The following is a 13,162-nucleotide window of genomic DNA, read 5'->3' as shown; positions in this document are numbered from 1 at the left end:
CATTTCTCTTCTCACTTAGGACATCATTTTTTTTCTGATGACGTGTATGACTATTCTAAATCAGTGCGATGCCATCGATTTGTAAGAAAGGGGTAAGATAGAGAAAATATTGACTTTCCTTTGTCTGTGTTAGTTTCGTTAAATCATCTTGAAGAAATATCTTGAAGAAAGGAGCGCTAGTCGAGGAACATTGATCTTTGAGCGAGTTTATTTGTCGTTTCCTTTAAGAAGAGGAAGCTTCGATCGCCTCTCTCGTCGTTCTGGCAGATGCTTTTTGTTCTATTTTTATCTTACTATATGATTTGTATGAGTAAATTCTAAGTACTTAGAAAGGAAGAAATCAAGCCATGAAACAACGATGTTTCTTTATTTACCGCCAATTAAAACACGCGACACAACATTGGATAAATTCTTTTATAAATTTTATTATCACAATTAAAATATTCTAAGAAAAAATAATATTGTAAAAATTATTGGACAGTTTGTTGTATTTGAACCAATAATTAATTTTGATTGAAAAAATTGTTTGGCATAAAAGAGCGAATCGTGTTAATTGCTTTTCTGTGCTAATTTTCTCTAACGAGTCTCCGCAAATTGATAACTGGTGCAGCTGCTCGTCAACGTGGGTTAGCAATATGTAAAATAATTTCGACACGACCGGAATAAAATCACGTCCGGCACATTTGCATCTTGATTCACAATTTTGTCTTCTGGTAATGACATGAAAGCGACCCGTTTTAATAAAATAAAGCTCCTAATCGTGTGACCTCGTTTCAAATCGTTTACCAGATTTAGTTTTCGTCTGTTTTGAGAAGCACTGCGACTAGAGGTCTGCACACGTGTCACCACGGTTCGCTGAGTCTTTCTATTATTTCGGATATAAAACTCTCGTCAATTTAGCGATTTCCATTGTATCAGATAGCGCATTGACGTTGCCTTGTTTACTTGTCATTGAACTGTTAGTTAAACGATATATTGAATGATACACATTTATTAATAATTAATGGTTCTAGCGAATATTGAGTGATGGAAATCTAACAAATTTCTAATTTACTTTTTGCTAAGGAAAATTAAGAAAATGCGCGAGGAACAATCTGAAAAGTTATTTTAAATATTCAATAGTTACATTTATCAAAAGCTGCATGGAGAAACAATTAATAATTTACACATTCACACACATCAATCTTTCGAATATCATTCAGAGATATTTACTGACAAGTTTTATAAATCTTTGTGAAGATTAGTGAGAATAAACTTATCGCGTAAAGATTGATGAATGTCAACCTTTTGGTCAACCAAAATAGTTTATTGACACGGCGCGTTTTGCGCACGTCACCAGCGGCGGCGAATTTTTACACGAGCGGAAAAAGAGATTCCGACAATTGGCGAAACGCTAGTAAGAGTTCCGAAATCCCATTGGACTGCAAAATAACCACGAAAAGTACGACTAAACTTAGAGAACAATTCCGACCGCGCCGGCTGGCCGACCATTGGGATTTGTTTCACTAGAAATCTCACGAAGCCTTTAAATTGTCCATTCTCGCTTTACGTTGCAAGCCTCGAAACTTTTTACTCAAAACTTTCAGTTGTACATCTGGTGTATCTTGGATAAATTACTGTCCAAATATTTCTTTATTAATTCTATAATATTCAGCTACTAGAATAGCATTTATTAGCAATACACAAAAATGCGAAATTAAATTGCGAATATGTTCATGATATTTTATGATTATTTAAGTTAAAGCAATTGTACATATTTTACAAAATTGAAATTGCTGGTTATTACTTTATATCTTTTATTATTTAAATCAAAATAAATTTTTCAATAATTTTATAAAATTATTTAAACAAATGATAGGACGTTACGTTTGCCAGTAAAATTACACATTGCTTGATTAGGTGCTTTTGATTTTTTTTTTTAAATTATTGTATTATATTATATTACATGAAATTCACGTTCCATTGCAATTCTATACTAATTTGCAATATTTAACTTGCATTGGTTTAACTTTTGCACTCGAATACATTGCCGTTTATAAACAATACGCCACTCATCAAAATACTAATATTGATAAAGAAAAAAATATCACAAACAGTTTCTCACTTAAATAAATGTACGTATATTATTTTTGCCTCGTAAAATAAACTCTAATTGCGAAATTAACTTGTATTCCGCTTTCCGAGCTATTGAAATTTGCTAGCAATCTGGTGTGTGTCTTAATTGGCTGATGCACGCGGAATACTGCATTCCGTGAATATCATCGATGATAGAAAGCATTGCAATCCAGGGTTGAGAGTAATATAAATTTAACCATTGATCGTTAAATGTAAGCACCATTTTTGAACAAGTCAGCGAAATAATAAGGAGCGGTAAGAATGTTAGAGCATGACAAAGTGTACAGTTAAATTTTCCGCAGAAGCAATTTCGGTTTGCGATTGTTAGTTTGCTATGGAATTACTTGGTTATGTATTAAGATATAAGTTTAATAGCTACGACGGTCATGCCACGAATTCGCTCAACTAGTCTCAGCAGCGGGACTCGTGATTTTTACCTGAAACTCATTTAACTTTTGCAACGCAACGCTGCACAATTTAAAAAAAAAGAAACATTGCAGAGGTAGAACTTTATTTTAGTGTACATTGATCCTTTTTATTTTTGGAGTAATGATACAGTGGTATTTATAGTGATAGTTGTGCAATCTCGCCGGTTTTTATTTCTGACATAGCTGTAAAATTTTGTTTGTTGCTTTACAACAATGCATTATTTTCCTGACACATTATTTTATTTACGAAGAGTTTTGAATTTTATATATTTTTATAAGATTTGTGAAATATGATATCGGAGTTGGTTTTCCTTGATACATGATTCTGCTGCTTTTCTACAAGCGTATTTTTTGCGTAAATCTAGAAAATAAAATTGAAATGAATATCACATCAGATTACATTTAGAGAAAGAGAGAGTTTAATGGTACACATCTTCAGTAGACTTCATCGACTGAAGAAATAATTATTAAACGAGCAGAAGTCTTCCAACGCGAAGGATGATATTTATTATTGCCAATAATAAAGAAGCAATGAAATTTTGGTTTACCAGATATTACTTCTTTTGTTTGTAATGCTGTGAAAAAATGCGGAAATATTTACGAGAGTAGATCCGTCAATCTATAGAAGGCAATGCGTCTGCTTAAGAAACTCTTCTTCATCGGTTTAGAGGGAAAATTCCGCTTTTTCCTTTGTGATGCATATTACGTAAGTCGTACGTGCAGTACTCGAGAAATTTAAGACGATTTTCTCTTTTGAAGATAACGGTCGATATTATTATGGAGTTCTATTTAGAACTATGGAAGCCTGTGTGACACTATTATATTCCTCGTTATATTTTATTTTACGAGAGATAAAAAAAAGCCTTATCTATATCCTATTTTATATACATTTTTACATTAGGAAAATCTACGCAAATTTCCATAATTCTTTTTAGAATTATTTATATTCCTTATTATTGCCTTCTGGGAAGATAAAAGAAACACGTTAAACAGAATATGTCAAAATATATAGAGCGATTAAGGAAAAAATTCTTTTATTAACTATTCATGATGTATTTTTCGATGGCAATCATCTCAGTCACCAGAGAGGCTCGCAAGTTTAGAGAGATCGGGGACAATAAATCATTCTCTCTTACTGCGATAGTGCGATTCGAGCGTCTTCTGTTCGAGAGTAATATCGATGTTCTCGGTGAAATGCATAATTCATGCTTTGAAAGCGCGGCGCTGGGAACGGATGCCGCGGGGCGACGACTCCATCCGATAAGCGGTCCGTTTATTGTCCACACCAATCGCGATTATCGAACGGCCTGTTGCGAATTTCGCAAATTTATTCGTGCGTTTATTAACGGGTAATAATGCGTTAAAGTATTAAAATTACCGATTTTCTACGTAATACAGCCGCTTCGATTTTGAGACTTTTTATCAAACTTTCGCAAATCACTAGAGTGCGGCCAAGCGCTCATAGACACGTTCCGCCCCTACTTCGTATCTTAATAGATATACCATTAAGTTACACATAGAATTGAAGCTTAAGATGAGTAGGATAAGAATCTGAAGTCTATCATTCTCTCAATCGTTTGGGAGAAAAAACACGATCCAAAAGGTTGCAATCTCAATAGAAGGCCATTTATTGCGATGTGAATATTTTATCTTTCCGAAGATCTACTATGATTTTTTTGCTCACGGCGGATTTAACAGTTGATAAGCACCAGCAGGAGAATTGACAGTCGGTTATTATGTATAAAAGTTCGCCACAAGAATTTTAATACCGACTAGCCCTGGGCAGCGCAGCTGGAAATAGCGTAGCTTTGCGCATGTGATCTCTGCATGCCATAAAATGATATTGATGTGAACATTTAAAATAGTCTGTAGAAAACGGTGTATCATTTTAGATCTTTATAAATATTATTGAAAATACTTCTTTATTTCTAATGTGAATCTATATTTTATTATAATATGGCATTTTTTATTTCATATATCATTATATGTATAATATCAATTTATAATATTCAATATTTTCTTGCGTACATATTTCAATCGCTTACTAGAGCTTCCGATATTTTGTTAGGTATTTTGTATTTATTTGTGCAAATCACGATAATAAATTGGTTTGATCGTGAAGTCAAACTGTTTATTTCTAGAAGATAGCAAGCTTCTTTGAAGATTGAGGTAATCGATTGAGACCCATTTAATCTGATTCAGTCGAGTATTATGGTGAATATGAAAAAAAAACGTTTAGTGGAAAAAAGAAGCGTGATGTGAATAAAATGTAGTCTCGGTAACGGTTGTACATCTTAGCAGATTATTTTGTCGAATCTCATTCGTTTGATCCTGTTGCCAATCTCTCAACGAAGATTTTCGCGTACGCAGATATTTTTCCATCAGGCGGGATTAGGTGCGAAAATTGGTTCGCCAATTTTGCCATCCGTATAACGAATTATCGATTTTATTCGCGAGAACGGGATAAACTGCAAAAAAAATCTTCACGAAACTAAAGAAACAAGCCGTAAGGCTTATTTAAAAAGCATCAAGAAACTTTTGATATTTTTTATACGTCTGTTAGAAAATAATTATTTATTCTAGAACAATAATTGCAATACGACATTTTAGCTGTACTTTTAAATAAAGAATCTTTAACACTGACATCATTATAATAATTATAATTAATTAACTCAAGCATCCGAGCGTAATTAGTAGAGTAGATTCTTATCATAATATTTTGATTATAACGAGCAAGCTTTTCATTAATTAATTATTTTTATTATTTCTTTTTTTGTATTATTCCATTATTTGTTTTATTTTTTTATTTGTACAACGTTAGTATTAAGAAGACTACCGAGAATAGAATTATTTGAAAAGAAGCAACATATTCTCGTGAAGCACCGGAATGAATTAGAATGACTACTGAAGCTTTTGCTGGGACATTGAATTTATTCAGTTCAACAGCTTGTCTGAAAAAAATATAAAAATACAAGATTAGATGTTTTTACTTTGTCGTGTTATTGCGACGTTTACGCAACGTTAAATTTTTATATATCCGAAATCAACATATATGTATTTTTTTGTTTCGTTAATATTAACGATTTTAATTTATCAATGAGTGTCATACATTATTACTTACTCTTTTGTTATTCCGGAACCCACACTCGCCGTTACAATCACGGCGGCTTTGTTTCCCGGTAAAGTATCCGTTAAAGTAACCTCTTTCTTGTCTTCATCTGAGAAATTTATCAGTAGTGACACGGCTTCTCCGTTTGTTTTACGCAGGACATGTAAAACGGTATCGCTTATAATATCGGTAGTTAGCGATCCGAATTTGAGCGCGTTTGATGTATTACGCAGCGTCGTCAGAGCGCGATAAACGTTGTAGTGAGAGTCAATTGTGTCATATTGTGCTTCCACATTTACATAAATGTAATTTGCGTGAACCGGTATCCAAGTCTTAGAAGCAGTGCTGAAACCTGTCAATAAAATTAATAAATGATACTGGATGATATTTCACAATGTTACTAAATTAATATTTTTGTCGACTAAGATTATAAATGTTTTAAATAAGTTTTTTTTTTTTTTAATAATTTTAATTATCTTTCAAAACTTTTGTTCTTTTATAATATTTAAAAAAAAATAATATTTAATAATATCTAATCTCGTTCAATGCACATTTTAGGAGTATAATAATTTGGTACACTAGGATTTTTGTTGCATATATAATTCTTCTATTCTTTTATATATGTATATAGAAAGAAAGACAGAGAGAGAGAGAGAGAGAGCGAGAGAGACTTATAAAATTTTTAAGTAAAAGCACAAGTCTATAAATTTGCAAAAATTATTTTTACGTACCTGCATTTTGTTTATTATTCCATTGAAATGGTGTTCGGGCGGGATCCCGGGATCGAGCTGCGTACTTGTCTCTACCCGCGTTACAACCTTGTGGATCCTGCGTATCTTCCCAGCTTATGTCTGATTTGTCCACCATGCCAATTTCTTCACCGTAATAAGTTACTGCTACACCTGGCAATATCATGGCTAACATTGTCATTTGATCGGCCCTTCCGGGAAAACGCGAAGCGGTACGAGCGCGATCATGATTTCCCATCTACAAATATATTTTTAATATGTTTGTGAATTTCTGCGTTGTTATGTATTATCGCATTACGTCGCTTATTTGTATTAGAATGTATTAATTAGCATGCAATCGTATAAATTCTGCGCAATAGTTACAGTTAAAATCTGTTACATTACGCTATAATGCGTTTGCATATATTGATCATTATATAGAATCATTGCATATAGTATTATTATGCATTTTTATAAAATGTCATTTGTAGTTAGCTTTAATTCAGATGTTATCTCTATTAATTCTCGGTTTGGACGGCATTTTTTAATGGTTTGTTGAATTATCAAAGTAGCATAAATTATGCATTTATTATTATAAATTATATTTAATAGCATAAAAGTGCTCTTTCCGAGTTTCAGCAATAACGCTTACTGAATTATCCGACCGAGCTTGAAAATTATATTTTCATTATTATTGTGTTTCGACGCAATATAAATTAAAATACATAGGAGCACCTCAGAAGTATACTATATTAAGTCACATTTATTCGAAAATTGAGTCATTATTACAAGACTCCAATTTTTACGTAATGGCAAATGTTTTCAATGAAAATAAAGATGTTGACTGTATAAAATTAAGTCACAATATGATGACAGATTCACCAGGTATTAGTCATTAAAATCATATTCCGTAATCATACAACTTTATTTTCTGAAACATCGAAGTTTGATATATTTGCGAGCTGAATCCAAAAAAAATCTGCGAAACATTTTAAGTATTTTACTGAGAGCATAAAAGTGAAAAATTTTTTTAAATCCTCCTGAAAAATTCTATTCATGTGATTTAACATAGCATATCTCGGAGGTGCTCATATAGAAGTAACATTTCCTTACCACCCAGTTAGCAACACTGCCCTCGGGCATTGCCTTTGTCCAATTGTCTATTACAGCTTTAAATTCAGAAGCTGTCGAGGTTTCATTCACATTCATGATAAAGTCAAAGTTGAAGGGAATGTGAGAACCATAGTTGTAGTATTTGATCGTGTTGTCCAATGTAGCGTACGCTTCAGTCATCATCACCTTGTATTCGCGTGAAAACAGATGAATTTATATCAGCATATAATATCAGCGTATAATTTTGATACGCTAAATTAATATAATATATAAAAGTAGCACGTTAAATTAATTTCAGCATTTTAGAAACGATAGCCACTGAACGCGATGAGATGTTAAAACCCACTTTCTCGCTTGTATTATATTGATGAGCATATTCGTCCAAGATCTTTCTCCAGCTTAAAACCAATTCGTACGTTTCCGGCAGATCCTTCGTCAATGTGTGGATCAGATATTCATGATCATTTTCCGTTGCATCCGATTTATTGCTCCTAAGTTCGTCTTTAGTGTAATTCGTTTCGAAGAGATACGGCATTGCGTCCATGCGAAATCCGTCAACACCTTTTCTCAACCAATATATGAGGATTTCCTACACGATGTAAAAGTAAAGATGCGTAATTCTTCATAATTGCATACTGCATTATATGCATGCTTTCCCTAATAAGAGAAAATATGATTTTACCCTCATTTCTTCTTGCACATTAGGGTTACTGCAATTCAAATCTGGTTGTTTACTGTGGAATTGATGCAAGTACCATTGTTGACGGTTTGTATTATACGACCAAGCCGAATTGCTGAATACACTCAACCAATTACTCGGTGGTGTGTCGTTTTTTCCATCCACCCATATGTAATAATCTGCATATTTGCCATTACGTTTCACGCTCTCTTGAAACCAGAAATGTTGGTCAGAAGTGTAGTTGGGCGCGAAATCGAGAATCACCTGGAAGTTAATTATGTTAATAAGATTTGATAAAGCTGTTAGTACGATTAAATTCTTTGGGATAAGAATAGTTTATTTTCGGTTACTTTTAGTCCAAGTTGTTTGGCGCGTGCTACAAGTTTTTCGAAATCCGCCAGTGTGCCAAATATTTGGTCGATATCTTTGAAATCCGCAATGTCGTATCCGAAATCAACCATAGGACTTTTATAAATAGGCGACAACCATATCGCTCCCACACCAGAATTCACAAAATGTTCGAGTTTGTCTGTTATACCTGTTAGAAACGAATGTTGATATCAATAATAGTGTAACAAATTTATAATATAATAATGTAATCTAACATCTAACGATGTAAACGATTTGCTGCCTCATTATTCAAGAGTTTTCAACGATGGAAGGTGCAAATGCATATTATTAATATATAAAACACGATATATTTTTTTCAAGTTATAAGAGAGAACGCGCTAAAGTAGATAAATATTTTCATGGAATATCGCATTAGCAAATACATGTTTTTTTTAAGATGAAAATCTTGAAACTTTAAAACTATTATGAAATGGAAGCTCGCAGCATTTCGTTATCAATCACAATTACATGCAACATTTCGTGATATGTTACAATTGCACGTTTTTTTTTTAAATTACTTGGAAAAATGTTAGAATTTTAATATTTAAATACATTATTGAGTTACATAAACTTTTATTTGTTACGTTATATCAAAGATGCAACATGACGACATAATGGCGTTTCAGTGAAATCTGAAAATAACATAATAATTAAGGCTACGTTCCCATTACGAAACCATATCTTCACGGAACAGCGTAATTACAGGTTGGACAAACACATTACAGCGCGTCGTGTTCATTGATGTTTATCGCAAAAATTATTACGCGAAGGAAGACGAAAGAGAAACGTAAGTGTAATTCGATGTCGCTTGACGCTTATCGAATTGTTGAATATTTTTGATTTTTCTTACCTTGGAGATCACCTACGCCGTCATTGTTGGCGTCCATAAAACTGCGGGGATAAACTTGATAGAAAACCGTGTGGTTCCACCATCCCCGATCGAGGATTTCTCCCGAGGTCACAGCGACCGTCAACAACAGACCGAGAGAGATAACGTAGTGCTGCGACGCGAACATCTTTACTACGTATAGCGTTCCTCTGCTCGGCAATTTATATGTGAAGCGAATAATGCTACTGTTGCAACGGTGACGTTGAAAAAAAGAGTCGATGCTCGTGAACGTCTTATCGGGCGAGTTAAAAGAATACTCTTATAATACTCGCATGATTATTTCCAAGGCAGCATTATTCTCGCGTAGCTAATGTTATATCTCGCGGATGATGATTTGTTATTTCGCACGAATGAGATTCCGCAAATGTTTATCTGCAGACTGATAACGAAGCGAAAGTTGGGTAGAGAAGTAATCAACGGTACCTGGATTTTTGTTCCGATTATTGCCATCCGCAAAAAGCAAGCAAATAAAATTTTACCTTTTATAGCTAAACCTTCAACGTACTAGTATAATTTTAATAGTAATTTATATTTTTTGCTGTGAAATTCGTTTTAAATCTCCAGTGATATATCTGTTATAGGAATTTTATTGCACTCAATAATGGCGACAATTTTATTTTATTTGGCTACATTTTTATTTAATAAACGTTTCTCATTACTTTTTCTTGCGGGAAATTTCAATTACAGATTTAATTGTTAGCCCATTTATTGGAAATTAAAGAATCCAATTTTTAATTAAGTCGGGAACAATTTTTTCTTTAAAATAAGTTTAAGATAAGTTTTGGACGTTTAATTATTAACTTCCCTAACGATATTTTAACTGCGCAAGAAAACGCGCGTCACATCTTATGAATTCTAAAAATTGTGTCACGCGAAAATGTTCACAATATGACACGTATCTTTCTTTTGTTTATAGTGTGCCGAGTTGTTTGTTACGTAGATAATCGTAAATGATATCTGTTGCGATAGATTAATAAATGATTTTGTTTCTGATTTGTGCATGATTCCGAGTCTAGGATAATAGAATCTAAAGTCTATCTAGACTCTGAAACTCTGTAAATATGAAATAGAAAAATAAAGTAGCACAAAATAAATTTCACAAAGAAAAGTGAGGTTGAAGAAAATTTCATGGTTTTGGCATAAGGGAGACATATCTATTATCAGTTCTATTATACTTATCGATGATTAACTAGTAAATACAGTTCTATGTGATAATTATGAAATTATATATGAATGTGTTTGCAAATTAATCTTGTGTATAGTCAAATGTAATTTGTTGCCAAAACTTGTTAAAGGAATTAAGAAATAGAAATAATTAATTAATACACACACATATACACACACACGTACTCATATACACGCGCGTATGTATTATCAATACATATATTTATTAATCTAAACATTTATATATACAAATCATATTTATTTATTAAAAAATATATTTAAAAAAATATTATCTATCATGCTAATCAAATATTACTCTTCTTGTATAAACTAAGTTTGCTAAATAATTAGTTACACTAGTTTAACTCTTATACAATAAATATTATTTTGTTGTTTGAATGTGATACTCACATTTATCGATTAAACTGATAGTATCCGCATATGGTCTGATATAACAATATTTTGGAGAATATAATTACGTAACATGGCTAATGAAACCATACATAGTGTGGAACGCAATATTATTTTATTATACTTTTTGAAGCTCACATTTGATAGTTTTAAAGAATTCGCAAATATAATAACTGCAAATTGTTATCTAATAGGATTGTAAGTTTTATAGGAAATACAACTTGCGTTTTAACTAAACATTCAACAACTTATACGTTGATAAAATTGACAATGATTATTCAAATAGCTTTTATGAGAAGTCGGATAAGAGAAATAAATGCAGATAGGAATTTCGTATAACGCGACGGTATTTTATCTTACAATGAGATAAGGCTTTCAATTTTATTTCTGCAAAAGTAAACTCGTTCGTTCGGTCACAGATTCGTTGCTAGTATTATTATTGCAGAATGTATATTTTGTACAAAAATTATAGCCGTCATCATTTTTTTTAGCTAAAACATCGCGGTGACAAAAATGAAAAAAGAACATGCGAACTTTTCGCATTCTTTTTATATTTCTTCGCTAAATTTTAAATCTTTATCGAACAATTGTAACTGTTGTAATCCGTTTACACTTGGGAGAGAGGGAGAAAGTTGAAGTTTGTTCAAGCATAGCGTAGTAGCGGAGAGAGTTCAAGATAGGATACATGAATTTCGATGAAGTATGAGCATTTGCAAGTTTCGTATATTGTCGCAAGAGAAATAGATAAGAAACACATAGCCAATTTTCTGATATTTAATACAATTGCCGGAATAATACGTCATAAACAAATAAGACCGAGACCTTTAAAAAACCGCACTGCAATTTATTTATCAAAATTTTTTGTTGTTTTCTTTTTTAATTAAAACTGTCAATACCAAACGCAAAATATCTGATGTATATCTGTAGATGTGCATTATTTATTTAAAATAATGCAATATCGAGAAACAATGTTATCGCATCGTTTTTTGTAATAAAGAATAATGCAGGCAGCAGTGAACGCGAGATCCACAATGCATGAAATGCATTAATATCAACGAATACAAAAATCCGAATATTGCACGGAGCACAATTGGAGAGAAATCCGCGTTTTATTCGCGGATTAGATTGTCATCTGATTTGTGTACTAGGCTCTCTCTTCTGATACGCGTTATACAAGTTTTCGAGATGCTGCGGGCGGTTTTAAATACGACTCGAGGTGGAGTAGAGTTTTCTGTCGGGGAATCACGTGCACGCGGAACAGAAAAAGTGGGACGAAATTAGGTTCTGAATACGACGTCGTGCAACAAGCACTCTCCGTGCTGGTTTCTATTCGTGGTAATTATGCGGACAACGCGAATCTACATTTTGGCTGGCACGAATGCAGATGCCAGTCACGGTCGCTGCGAGTGTCACGCTGGCATTAGCGCGAGCTAAAAGCTTCAGCTCAAAGCGGAAGTTATACCTTATCTGATTCCGCGCACGATTATATATTAATATAATTCATATAATTTTTTTTTGTCAATTATGAAATTGTATATATAAAGAACATGAGAACGCAATTTATCTATATACTCATGTATCAAGTTAGGACAACTTACATAACTTTTCTTGCAACAAAGTAATCGTATCAAGATTTGTAAGAAAAGTTGAAATTTGGATTTTACGAGAATTGATTATAAATGTAATAAAGTATATACAATTCATGTAACATATTTCGGTATTTATGGCAGATACGTATAAATTTTCTATTAATCAATGCCGATTATATTGATTCTTGCCTATTGATTTTTGCCTTCAACCCAAACTCTAAAATCTGATAGGTTCTTGTAGGAATTTGTGGAATCCTCTTTGTGAAATAATGGCCGATCGAGGGACGGTCCAGGCATAGTCCAGGGAACATGTTCCAAAGGTCTGAGTGGTAGACATGGCTAATATAATCCAGCTGTCGGGAATGAGTATCGGCAAATGTTGAGGAAAGTGGAACAGGAGATTAAATTCTCAATTTACACCCTTTAGGGCATTTGCAGGTAAAATCAACCCTCGCGAATTGATATTACTTGGAAATGATTCTCGCATGGCGGTATGAACATTTATATAAAATGTGACGAACGATAAACGGACGCAAGGGTAAAGTTA

At 32.9% G+C, this 13,162-nt stretch overlaps 2 protein-coding genes across 16 annotated transcripts in view; one reads left to right on the top strand and one right to left on the bottom strand.

Annotated features, from left to right (window-relative positions):
* Positions 1–13,162, top strand: part of LOC105673530 (dual specificity calcium/calmodulin-dependent 3',5'-cyclic nucleotide phosphodiesterase 1-like) — a 99,905-nt gene that overhangs the window by 50,822 nt on the left and 35,921 nt on the right. The window lies entirely within an intron of this gene.
* On the bottom strand, positions 4,753–9,622 carry LOC105673533 (maltase 1-like). The gene is made up of 8 exons (XM_012369245.2): positions 9,413–9,622; positions 8,523–8,710; positions 8,176–8,436; positions 7,840–8,082; positions 7,494–7,679; positions 6,384–6,639; positions 5,665–6,004; positions 4,753–5,494 (listed from the first exon to the last, which is right to left on the bottom strand). The coding sequence occupies exons 1-8, from the start codon at positions 9,576–9,578 to the stop codon at positions 5,347–5,349; spliced, it is 1,788 nt and encodes a 595-aa protein (XP_012224668.2). The 5' UTR covers positions 9,579–9,622; the 3' UTR covers positions 4,753–5,346.

The sequence above is a fragment of the Linepithema humile genome, chromosome 7 (assembly GCF_040581485.1).
Source record: "Linepithema humile isolate Giens D197 chromosome 7, Lhum_UNIL_v1.0, whole genome shotgun sequence".
NCBI lineage: Eukaryota > Metazoa > Arthropoda > Insecta > Hymenoptera > Formicidae > Linepithema > Linepithema humile.
The sequence above is the reverse complement of the archived record's forward strand: the minus strand, read 5'-3'. Positions and strand labels throughout refer to the sequence as shown.